Source organism: Rhea americana, unplaced genomic scaffold, assembly GCF_003343005.1.
Source record: "Rhea americana isolate MKP2758 unplaced genomic scaffold, rheAme1 scaffold_43, whole genome shotgun sequence".
NCBI classification, from domain to species: domain Eukaryota; kingdom Metazoa; phylum Chordata; class Aves; order Rheiformes; family Rheidae; genus Rhea; species Rhea americana.
The window spans coordinates 1,863,451-1,876,556 of record NW_028186568.1 but is presented as its reverse complement, the minus strand read 5'-3'; the positions used below and the strand labels follow the sequence as shown (position 1 = coordinate 1,876,556).

Genomic DNA, 13,106 nt, shown 5'->3' with positions numbered 1-13,106 from the left:
ACTAAAGTTCCAAGTGAAGCATGAATATTGCACGTGCAACATTCAGTAACAAAAAACAAACAAAAAAAAAATCACAGCAGAGATTTAGACACTAATTATATGATTGAAGAACACTGGGAGTGAGTTAGAAAACTGTACCTCAAGATATCAGCATCATCATCCACAAACAATTTCCGCATATGCTACGTGGAAACTAACTGGATATTCTCCAAAAGGCATTTTGTTGAGGCACAGACTAAACAGGAAAATATTTAAAGTCTTCTTTGTTCATCAGGAATCTCACAGCGCCTGCACATTTTGACATTCTCTTTGCTCCTTCCTGATTGTGGGTTTCCCCCTGTCTCTTCCCTTCAAATTAAATGATACATTACGTATTTCTTCTGGCACACTGCTTCTAGGCTACGTTTACCCCTGTGGCCTAACACGAACGGTACAGTTAAGTTCCTGAAGGGTTTGATTCCCCCACACCAGTATGCAGCTACGTCAAAGTTATCATCCAGCTGGAGCTCACCACTCTGCTCTTCTTGCTGCCAGTGGCAGGGAGACAACATTGCCAGGTGCTGAGCCTCTCCCCTGCTTTGCACACAGCATGAATGACATGGTGGAGGCATGTCCCTTCTCTGTCCATARAAATGGAGAGTGAAGAGTTTATTCAGAAAAGATGCTTAATTTGAATAAGGCTAAAAGGAGACAAGAGGAATCTCAGCTTTGCTGGCCCACTTCTTCCAGTTTGCTCAATGTACTTTTTCCCTGACTGCAAAGATCTTTTTCAGTTAAAAGCTAGGCCAAATGCATCTATTAACTACAGTTAGAAAGGAATCTGGATCACAGCCGTTCATAATGCCAGCTGTTAATTAGGCTGGACTGCAAATACAGGATGCAGTATCTCTTCCCCCCAAGGAAATGTAAATTCAGAAGAATTGATGACCTTTTCTTTGGGCAGTGTTATGGCAGAATTATCAGTACAGCTGTTCAGCTACAATAGTCACAATACTCACAGCAAAATGCAGAGCTTCACAATGCAAATATTGCTTCTGGTTTACTCATAAACAGCAAGTCAGTTGCAGATACAGAAAACTGTTATGATTCACTCACTTCCCACACAAATGTAGACTTCCTATTTCAAGAACTGCAGAATTTTAGGGCCCTCAATCAAAATTGCATTTTTGAAATTAAAGTAGAAGTGAAGCAGTAGTTTATGGGAAACCATTCTATGCAATGAACTAAATCAGAGTCCCATGTAAAAAAAGGCAGTATAGACCAGACAACTAAAAATGGAATGCAAGGTAGATGCGCAAATCAGATGAAATGAGATTTCACATATAATCTTAAATTTAGTGCTTATTAACAACCGCTACTTGACTCTGAAAACCACAAAGTGTTCTTCCAGTTCAGTTTTCGTACACACTCTTCCCARTTCTGCAGAAGAAACCCTACCATATGCAACTGTGACCCCACATGGATCATCTACAAGACATAAAATGGGGAAGAACCTGCTTAGTTGGCAGCTGGAGATGATTCTTTGTGCTGCACTGGGGCAGTCTAACTTCCTGCTCCAGGCTCTCTGCTGCAGTCCAGGACACTTTTTTTCAGAGTCTTTGTCAGGCAGACTGTATCTTATCTTGCTTGTGTCTGGTTCCCCTCTTGGCTCCTGTGTTCCTCCTACTCTGTCCTTAAACAGACTTACAATTTCTGTGGTTTCTCTGGTACTCATTCTGCACAGTGCAGTGGGGTTTACTCACACATGTATGTCGAAGGCTACATATTAGCGCTGTTCTTTCTCCTGAGTACGTTGTGTTATTCAATCCTATATAGCTTTTCTGTTCCAGGTCAAACAAGGTAATTCAAATATTCACACACACCTAGTTTATCTTCCCAACACATCTCCTCTACCTGGAGACAACACTGAAAGCTGGAGAAATCTTCATGTGCACATCATGTCTATGAGGACGTAAACTAATATATGTTCTCTCCTACTCCTGGAATAGCTTCACTCACTGAACAGGGGGAGAGCACTTTGCCCCCTTTCCATCTTTTTCCCTTCAAGTACTGGGGAGCTGCCCCCGAAACATGGTACTCTTGAGGGTTAGAAGTGCTAAAGACAAGATAACCTAGATGAGATTCCCCTTCTCATTTTTCCATTCCCCTCCTCCAGTAATATGTCTGTGCTTTCCTGGTTCTTGAGGGATGACAGAAAAATGAGGAAGGGGATACTTGTGATCAGAACTCAGTGGCTCCAAATGGCAATTCATGACACACACAAGGGGCTGCGGGGCTCAGTCCTTGCTGATTTTAAAGACCTTCTGCAGACAGCTGACATGTTGGATCTACTCACAGAGAACCAACCACAGTACTAATGCCAGGCAGTGTTAGGCAACCAGCATGGAAAGGTCATTTTTCAGCCCCCATTTGATTAAATAAACTGTGATTTTACAGAATGCAGAGGTGCCTTGACAGGTGACACACTACAAGTTTTGAGCTTTGCTCTCAGACTTAAATTCAAAATGGCACTCATCTGGTAATGGAAAACACTGGCTCAATGCCAACTGAGTTTTCGCAAACCACTGTGCAACAAACTGTCCATTTTCTTATTATTCAACCATTAGCTCATTAAGCCCACCTACTAGGCCCACATCTTTTTATTTAACTAGGATAAGGTTTGAGCATCCTTTCATTTTTTTTCTTCTGCATTTCCCACATTTGCTTTTTCTGAGCTGCCTGGGGATGGTGATGATGAAGAGGGATCCAGCAAAGTGGTAATGGCAAGAGAAAAAAAAACATCCAATTTAAGCCTGGAAATACGATTTTCTTCTTCTATTTCTTTCAAATTCTGCAATGAACTATTTTAACAGAAAAGGGTGATTAACAAAGATAATATTATGAAATTATAATGGGACATAATGGAAATGTGTATGGTCCTGCTTACTTAAACTCTCAATAAAAATAAAATGTCAACATTTTCCAAGATTTGTCACTGTTTTAACATACATAAATCCTTCCTGGAAGTCACTTTTATTTTCAGATTTCCAGAAATGAATAAATCATTTTTTGACTTCACAGAGTTTTTACAAAGAACTCTAACTGTGAGCTACCTAAGAAGTACTGAAAATGAATGGCTGACTAGAATGGTTTATAAAGATTTGAATTGCCACAATATTTAAGTGTTCTTGGAGAACAACATAAATCTGCATTTGTCTGCCCTGAGTATGAAAGCAAGAACAGCAAATGCCAGATCTACCTCAAATTTTCCTTCCTGTGACTTCTATTAGCTACTTAACCTCAGTACCTATCTGTTACATAGGAGCACCACTGCTTATTTTGGGGGCACTAAAGGAGAAGATAATACTTGCACATGTCTTTGAAGCTGAAAAAAAGCAAGAGCCAGGCATATGTCATCATCCTCACAATCAAGAAATTATGGGGCAGATAGGCAACTGGAAGAAGTAAGGGAGAGAAAACTTTTTTTTTTTTTTTTTTTTTTTTAAAAAAAACCAATTCAGCCTGTTTTCTACATAACTTTTCTTAAGATACAGGCATGTTACCTTCATCCTCATCACAGAAAAGGGGAATAGAGCATCAAGCATTCACAACCATCTCCCTGTGAACCTACAGGAAGTCCATCACAGAGTCAAGACTTGAGGCCACACGTTTTTTCCGAGCCAAAACTTCGCACACCTAAGTGCCTTCAAAGAGCTGGCCTGTCTCCCGTTTTCTCATACTCAGCCTTACTGAAAAGTTGCCTCAACTATACATTCCTGCCCGTTAGATCCTAGAACAGCCTAAGAAGCTGTTCTAGGATTTTAAAGTTTCAAGCATTTGCAATTGCAAAGTGGTATCTCTGAAAGGCTACAAATCCAAACAACAATCATAGCTAGCCAGTATGTTAGCACAAACAGAATTTAAAAGCTATTATAAAGCTCTTTGRGTTTACTTCCATTTTTCTTTCTACCTTACAGCAACAGGTGAAAGGACAGGAGTGAGCTACTATGAGCAACTGGTCTCACAAACGCCTCAGCACTGAGGAAGCAGATGTGACCTCTTTCCCTAAAGAAAAGGGTCCTATCAGAGGAACACGTTGAATAGTTCTCTTCTACTACAAGTCAGCACTTCCTAAATAAAAGAAATATGAAGTCCTCATCCAGGAATCAGGTCTCCACTTGCTTCTTCTCTCCTTACAATAAGTGAAGCAGGGTGCTGCTTTCTAGCTGGTTTCAATACCACTGTAAGACATAAGCTATTTCCTACTTGTAGCCTAGTGTCTGCACTAAACATGTCTTAGGTCTTTTGAAATATTCCTTTTCTACTGTGATGGAGAACAGCTTACCACTAGCATCTTGCATAATCCAACCTACAACATTTTAATTGGGTTTCCCATGATATTTGGTGCTTTTTCAAAGGCATGTTTTTGAAGATTGAACAGTTCTCAGAGGAACTTCAGTCTTAACATTATTGAAGGAAAAAATATCTGAAACATGGCCAAACATGATCTAAAAACCTATGAACCAAGAAAAGAACCAATATGCTTTCTTCCTGAAAGTCTTACAATACTGCAGAACATGACTCCTAACTTCTAAATATTTGGGTTTCAAAGCACTGTCATTCAAATACTGACACAAAGAAATACAGACCCTTTACACAAACAAACAGGTATCTACAAAGAAAGAGAGAGAAATAAAAGTCCTTAAACTCTATGCCCCACTATAGAGTTGCAATAGGTTAAGGAAGCCAGACAATTTGTGGTTGCTTTTCTGTTGTTTAAATCAAGGATGTAGATCCTTACCTCGAAATTCCAGCCCTCTGAGCTGAAAGGTGACAAGGCCATTTCCAATTTCGATCAAGTGCACAAAGGCATTTAAATAATCCGATGTCAGAATAAAACAGTCTCCTGTGTTGTAGTTTCCCCAGCGGCCCAGTATCAAATCTCCACAAAGAGACTCCTGCAGAGATCTTGTCAAATGCTCATAAAAAATGGAGTTGAGATTATTGTCATCATTTCCTACAACCAGAGCAGTACACATTTGTGAAAAATAAAATTGATAATAAACTAAGCCATTCTGAATAGAATCCTATGTTCTTTTTTATTCCTGCATAAAGCCTCTTCCTCTAGCTGGATGGTATCTTCTTGAAAATACACTAGATAAAATGCAATGCCTAGGTGGACTAGAAGTCCTTTACAGAATCAGGAGTGAGACTTCTGTTTAATACTATAAACAGAACACTAGATTGGTGAAAAAACATACTTCAGATTGAACCACATCTCCTCCTCCATAATTTACAACAGCAAGATTTTTTTGGCTCCACTGAAAGACTCTGCTATCCTAAGTTAACATCTACATATGGTTATTAATTTAAAGAAACCACAAATCATGAATATCTTGGTACATAAGTTTAGGATTGCACATTCTTCTTGAGATTTTCACTTAGTAAAGGATGTGGTCACACAGCTTCCAGTAATTTCACTGGGAGCTGTTTCTGACTCATTTCTAGAAATGTTTCCAAATCCTTCTCCGTGAAGTGTCTGATGGCTACTTAAGATGAGGACATGTATTTAAAAGAATACACTTCGTACATTGAGAAAGAATGAAAGAAAGGCCATTTACCACACTAGAATTGCTACCACTCTCTCTAAAAACTAGTTTCAGCTGTCCAGATACACACCACTTGGACCAACTGCCTGGGTGATATAATACCATATACCAGTATGAAAAACTCATAAAGGTCTAGGGCATTTAACTGGAACAAAATTAGCATTTTATGGTGATTAGAGAAAGGAAACAGATCTTTCACAAAYGCAAACGCAGCACCACATAATGCAACAGGGTGTTGGTGTGCTTGTACTCTTTTACATAATAAATATGCTTGATGTGACAACTATCTTTATTCTCTATAACGCACCACTGGTTTACTTTTAATACTTTTTAAATGTGAATGGACAGATACACACATACAAAACACAAATCAGCATCCTGGAGATGCATATATGTGTGTGAGAGCATATGCAGCTATAGATGTACAGGTACCCATGTATATTTATGTATGTGCATATTTGGGAGCAGATCTAATATGGAGGGAAAAAAAAGAGAGGATGAAAGGCTACAGCTTCCCCCACAAATTGCTCACCATACAAGAAGAGGAGTAGACACTTTACTGTGCACCTCCTCATCACTGTGGCCATTATGCATCCAGCCCTAGTATGTACATATATGCAGGTGTGTACATGCATATAGACATACCGGCTATATACCTTTTGGGGTATGTGTGGTGAAAATTCAAATTAGTCAGAAAAGGAAGCTTTTAAGCACATATACACAGAAGAAGTTGGATTTTCGAGTGGTGGGTTTTAAAATGTAATTAAATAATCATCAGCATATATAATAATGCTAAAGGTTATTGCTATTCAAATACAGAATGGACTTGAGAAACATCCTGACTCCCTGCCTTAACTGATAAATAAAGAGAACTATATATGACTTGAACTGGTAATACGTCTCTTGTCATCTTGGACACTTTGGATTATGTTCATTTCTGCTTAAAGATATGTATTTTTTTGTGCTGCTGATGCAATGGTTATGCATAAAAAGGAGGGATAAAAATGCAATGTAACAACTTTAATTAYAATGGAAGCTTCTACCTCCACAATAGAATCCCCTAACATCTCCGTGGTAAAATAAAATTAGTTGCAGAATATTAAAGAAATCCAGATACGAAATCTTGGCTCCTCTTACTGGGATCAGAATTTGGCAAGAAACTTTGATAACAGTTTCTCCTGGAAAGGACTCTGTCCTGCCAGATGATGAACAGCATCAAGTGAGCTATCATATGTTCTCCATGTCCACTGACTCATCAAAAAATACTCCCATTTTGCATCTTGCAGGAATTACCTGGTGCAGTCCAGGAAGGTGTTTTAGATTGCCATGTATTAGAGCTCATTTCATGGGTCATTACCTGGAATAGAAGCTCATTGGCTTTCCTTCTTTCTTTTACCTCCTCCTGCAAATTTTCTGATTTCTCTTCCCTCGCTTTCTGCCTTTTCCAGAAAGGTTTCTTCYCAGGGAAGAGGAGGTACCTGTCAGGCCAAACTGCTTAGTTGTAGGGGCAGTATTACCTGCTTCTTTCTTCCAAAACACTCCCCTTACCAAGGCTGACCTTGGAGTTCAGCCAGGGTGTCTGCTCTTTACTTCACACAAACAGAAATTTTATGATTAACCAAGAGATTCACAGCCCTGCAGCTATCTAATCAGTTCCACATAATTGAAGAGTGAATTTACTTATCAAGTCACCACWACTTAAACAGGAGCTCGGTTACATCTAAAATGCTCTGCTTCATTCACGCAATTAAACACTTTGCCTCTCTAACTTTCCAGGCAAATCCTCAAAGGAGTAAATATATCACGTTTTCCAAATCAAGCAAAATACCCAAACTCCCAGGCCGTACCTGCATCCTTTTCGATCTGAATTGCCAGTCTTGTGTTGGAATGGTCCGACCTTTTGGTGCTGGAAATAAAGACATGTTGTATAGCCAATTCCTTTTTTGAGCAAGATTCCCCCAAATACATTTTCTTCTTCTTTAGCRTATCTTCTCATCCTATGTTTGTATCCTTATGCAGTTCATACTCCTAATGTATGMATTCATTTACTCCAAGTAGACACATACAGTTATTGTAATCCAATATTGCTACTGCTAAAGCAGCTCTCCAGCACGTGAAACAAAAGCGTCATTTTCCTCAAACTTTCTTCCCTGTTTTCCTTCTTGTGAGGCTATTCATGTAATAAGTAACCCAGCACATAACAGAGTCCATTTAGACATTGGCATATGTGATAATACACAATAATACTAAATACCCAAATATTTAAACTGGCTCCAGAAGCATATCCACTAGGTGCTACCCAAAAACTGAATAGAAAGAATATTAAATCAGTCTTTTTTTCCTTTCTAAGCCTTAAGGAAAATAGCTGGATTCAAGGCATTTTGTTTGTTTGTGTGGAAATATTCCTRTATTTTTGTAACATCTATGGAAGAAAAAGAGAAAAAAGAAGTTTCTTATTTACCTAGGCAGCAATGAGGGAGTCCCTGGTCACTCTTACCTCTTGAAAAAGAGTGAACTCCAGAGTCTTACTCCATATGTACGGTAACTCTGTCTCCCTTACTAATGACACTTTCCCTACTCAATATTTTCAAAGTCCCAGTGGAATATAATGACTATAGGAAAAAGTCGTTATGCCTACCTATAACAACAGGCACTTACAAAGTCAGAAGATAATGAATGGTTAAATCACTGTGGGCATCCAACATTAGGGAGTGGTGGTTGTGGTGACTAGGCACATTCAATGCTGGAAGTCCAAAGCATCTCCCAAGCCATCAGGGTATGCGTGTAAGCCTAGGATGCTACAGAAAATGCATTTTATTTCCAAAAAGTACTGCTCTGAGAGTGGTATGCTTAAACTTTGTGACTTCACTAAGACTATTGCCTTGAAAGTCTTGCCCTCCAACCTTAGCTGAAGTCCTGTAAATCAGATAGGCAAATATTACTATTCCTTGGAAAACGAGGTTAAAACAGAATATGGGGAAAGACAACGCTATTTGGTCCAAGCCACGATCAGCTTAAGGTTGCACATGGCAGAGGTCTGATACTCATCTGTTCACCAGCCTGTTTATGCAGGGAGAAGGAGTCATGACAGCCCCTACCTAGGCACAGGAACTGAAGAAGACACCTGGGATTGTCCCTAGTGTCCCTTATCAAACTTTAGTGAAGGAGATATGGCTGTGTGAGACCACTGGCATTGGAGAAGTTCGGGCRCAGCACAAAGCATAGCGAAGATTTTGAATAGTGCAGTGGTCAGACGCTCAGCTTGGAAAGMTAGAATTTAACGACTCAGTAGGAGAATTTAGACATGCTCCAAGGAGAAGAGGAATGGAGGGTGTAAGTTATATGAGGGCCTTTCAGATCGGTTAAACAACACCAAACAAGCATAGTGCAAAACCACAGTCTTTGAAGCACAGGAAAGAATCCCTCCCTGGGATTTTGTGTTTCTGGAGCCTTCCTCAGATTAGCATTGGTTCCCAGGACTTCTTGATTCAATCTACAAGCTATTTAATGAGTTGGAAGTTCCTGATCTGAAGTTATAAGCTAACACTGATGTTGCTCAAGCAGAAGAATCCACTTATGTTCCTAATGTCAGAAAGTCTTTTCATCCAGTCTCTAGCTATAGCTCCCACCAAAAAGGTGTGGAAAACTGACCAACAAAAAGTTATAAAGTGGCTTGCATGTAGTCGACAGAAGAGGAACAACACTGTTTTGCCTCTACTCCGTACAGGTTACTGATTTTCCCATAAAAAGGGTAAGTATTCACTCTGCAAGAAATACAGTTGGAGACAGTATGATTCTCAATTAGAATTATTTGTAATTATTATTAGCACATGATCTACATAAATAAAACAACAAATTAAATGTTAATGTATTCTCCTGCTTGGCTCAGCTTATTGTAACTGCAATTTTCAGTTCCTATGCAACAGAAAACGGTTACATGCAGGGAGGCTTTCTAGGCAATTCTGAATATAAAGAATGATTTAACTGCAAAAAGATTGCCAGAACTCTTCTATCCTGATATACACGCACCTTCAATTACAACATATGCAACAGTGAGCATAAAGATTAGGTTATGGATTTCAATCAATTTTTTATTCTCAGCAGAGAAATGTTGCTGATTTCAAAACGGATATGTTTTAAGATTATCAGACTCCTTGTTAACTTTCAGCCCCTGTGAAATCAGTGTGCTGGTATGAGTCAATACAAGTCAATACTATTCTTTAGCCTTTTTTTTTTTTTTTTTTTTTTTTTTTTTGTTAAACAATCCATAAAGCATTTCTGCTCTTGAGGCATATTGAGACAGATACAAATCAAGCAATATTTCAGAAAATTCTAATATATATATAAGTGGGAATTCTTTTGCCCAGAGTGCAGCTTTGGTGCCATATCTCTCCCCTCCCTTTTTTTCAGAGGGATGCATGAAACAATTATGGAAAATCARGAGTGCTTCAGGACATGGATAATGCAACCTGAATGGGAAGAAGGGAAGGAAACAGAACAGCTCTCATAATCAAAGTGAAACCAGCCTCTGCTGCGGCTTTATCCTCCATTCCAAGGAGGATATCAATTTCTTAAGCAGAGAAAACATGGGTCCCAGGAGGTGAGATAAGAAAAGATTTTTTCAGATAATACCATAAAAAAAAAAAGCTTTATCCAGATATTTTGAACAGTAATTTTAATTTTTTATGAAGATCTGGGATAATACATATAGTTTGTAAAACAAAATAAGAGAGAATTGCTTTTGTCCTGAAATTCAGTTTAGTTGAATCAATTCAATCAGTTAATCCATTTTGGTGTTCAAAATCTTCCACAATTATTAGTAACCAAAGCTAGGTTTGTACCTTCTTAAAAGTGACATTTACTTCTGGGCTTTTATCTGTCAACTAGGATCTCCTARGTGAACTTTTGGGACTAATGGGCAATTTGGGCTTTCCTCCAGTGGTTTCTTGCGTTAAATTTGGTCAGTACCACTCATCGAAGGTGATAATTAGCTCAGTAATTAGATTTCTTCCTGAACTACATTATTCTAGGAAAACTGAGTGCAGGTTCTTGGGCACTTGCCTGGAGAGCAAGTGATAGTGTTTGAACGACTTCAGCTACGTCTAAGCAATTTTAAAGTCAATGTCCTGCTTAGTTCCTGAAATATTTAACTCCTGCTTTTTTAATCCGGCATTTATTTGGGCATTGAGATAATCTGCTGGCTTGCACAGCACTGTTCATCACATTCTAATTATTGCTTCCCTTTGTAAAAAGATGGGGTCACTTCTCCCATTTCCCTTGTGCAAAAATATTGCCTCATTTTTCAACCTGCAAAGACTCTCTTCCCACTTTACTCCCCAGTTTYTCTGCAAGTAACAACTAAGAAGGTAGAACAAAGGTTGACGGGGACTCAGGCAGCCTGGGGAAATGCACAGGGAGGGGCGAGATTCAGGCAAATTGAGGAAAAACAGATCACTGCTGTGCTTAATTCCAGAAGCTGGAAGTGAAATTGCAGCTGTTTTTTTCTGCCTTGTTGTTGCTGGATTTTACCCCAATACACAAATTCAAGATCTCCAGGATTCCTGCAGTGAAGGAGAGGATCTCTACTTTGAAAGACAACACAACAAAGAAAACCAATCCCGGGGGGGATGCAAGAGAGGCCTTTCTAGGGTAGATCCAAAGTTTGGGTCCAATGAATTTTAATCCATCTTTGTCTGACATCTAACAGCCAAGTCTAACAGAGAGAAACATTATTATGCTGCAGCCCTAAGATTATTCATGGAATCTGGAGGGGGGGGGAAACATTTCCCATTTGAAAATCCTATGCTTCCGGCAGCACAAATAGAAGGTTTAACATTAAAAGCACTGTAGCAGTAAGCTAAGATAGAGAGGCAGGAGGGCAAATGGGGAAATGGCAGAAAAAGAAGGCATCTATGAAATATTTGAAGGACACCAGAGGCAAAAAACATGGTACTAATTGGAAGTGTGAGGATGCCCAAGTAGCTTTAAATCAATTTCAACTAAAACACAGAATGATTTCAGTGCGATTATAACAGCAAATGCTGACAGCCTCTTCGTGCATAACCACTTCCAGCTTTTCTGGGCAGTTGCGTGCAAGATATGCCATAGGTTTAACTCATTTTAACAAAGAAAGACCTCTTAAAAACAACTTATCCTTCCTATTTGCTCACTCTGATTTCTTATTCTTCATGCTCTCCTTCTCCCTTTCCCCCCTGACTGCTTCAATGTTTCATCTAGCAATAATAAAAAGTGGCTTTGATTGCATGCTAGGAAATGGGGGGAGGGTTAAGGCACAAAAAGTTGCAGTTATTAAGGACAATGCTGTTGCGGAGTCCTTTTAAAACATAGTAAGACCCTATTGTCAATAATGTTTATTGCCGCTAAGGTTTATTTATTTTCTTAAAAAGTTTTTGTAATTCACTATGAGAGTTTGCTATGTTTGTTTTGGCTTTTGTGTAGGCATAAGAATCAGAACTGCGGCCATTTGCTGAGACACCACTGAGACTATGCAAGACCTTGGCCTATTCTGTAGCCTCTGTTTCCTGAAGAGGAGTTTCCCGAGATCCTTGTATCAATAGGGATGTAAATAAGAAGTGTGAATTTCAGATCAAAAGCTGGGTATCCATGTGGCCAAACATGGATTCAACAGCCTGCCTAAACGCTCCAACATTTAAAGGTTTAGCTGAGCGCTTGCCCGTTGTAGTTGTATCAGAAGAGCTGCTGAATTATCTGCACATGTCAGTAAGTCAGGTCATTTAAGCATTTGTATACTTTGAAATATTTACTAATGCTTTGCTAAAAAGGCATCAATACCTCCACATTAATCTTGTCTCCTTTGCTACTTTCTTTTYTGTCTTTTAACAGATAAACCATAATAAGACAAGAGATTTAGTTACCATTTTCAGATATTCTATAGTAAGCAATACAAGGAGCTTGGCAAGTAGGAGGATTACGGCAACTGCCCAGGGAGATGTTTGTGCTCATTCCTGCGGTCAGGGAGAAAGGGCCAGCACCCTCTTGCACATTCCTGCCAGAACCGTGCTTAGCGCTGACCACTGCATCCCAGCTGTGTCTCACTGTGCACAGCTCACAGACGATTTTAATTCAAGCAAATGTGTTCATTATACACACATGCACACAAAAACCAAAACATGCATGTGAAACACTGCAGGTACGTGTTAGTCCTCTGTTTTTTCCATCATGAGCTGTACAGACGTTATAGGAGAGGCGCTGTGCTCAGCCTTGGGTAAAGCGCGCTCCTAGGGCTAATTCACTTGGGCTCTGCACTGCCTATTTTGGAGGCACTGACCGACCACCGCAGATGAAGTGGCAAAAACCTGAGAAATTGCAAAGCCCTGGAGTAGCAAGGAGGTGATAAGAAAAGTTCTAGTGAGGAGAGGGAAATCAGAGAGCAAAAACATCGCCAGTATGCTGGGAGCTGCTTTCAGCAAATRAGCCCAAGCTGGCCATTTCCCTTATTCCACAGAGAGACACAAAGCACTTCAACAACTAAAAAGG

At 39.4% G+C, this 13,106-nt stretch overlaps 1 protein-coding gene across 1 annotated transcript in view; it reads right to left on the bottom strand.

The window, feature by feature from the left end:
* The window catches only part of PCNX2 (pecanex 2), a 162,224-nt gene that overhangs the window by 31,835 nt on the left and 117,283 nt on the right, over positions 1 to 13,106 (bottom strand). Inside the window, exons 24-25 of the mRNA XM_085315471.1 lie at positions 7,436 to 7,494; positions 4,781 to 4,996 (exon numbers count right to left, since the gene is read on the bottom strand). Coding sequence (XP_085171597.1) covers positions 4,781 to 4,996; positions 7,436 to 7,494 — 275 coding nt within the window. The remainder of the gene's footprint in view (positions 1 to 4,780; positions 4,997 to 7,435; positions 7,495 to 13,106) is intronic.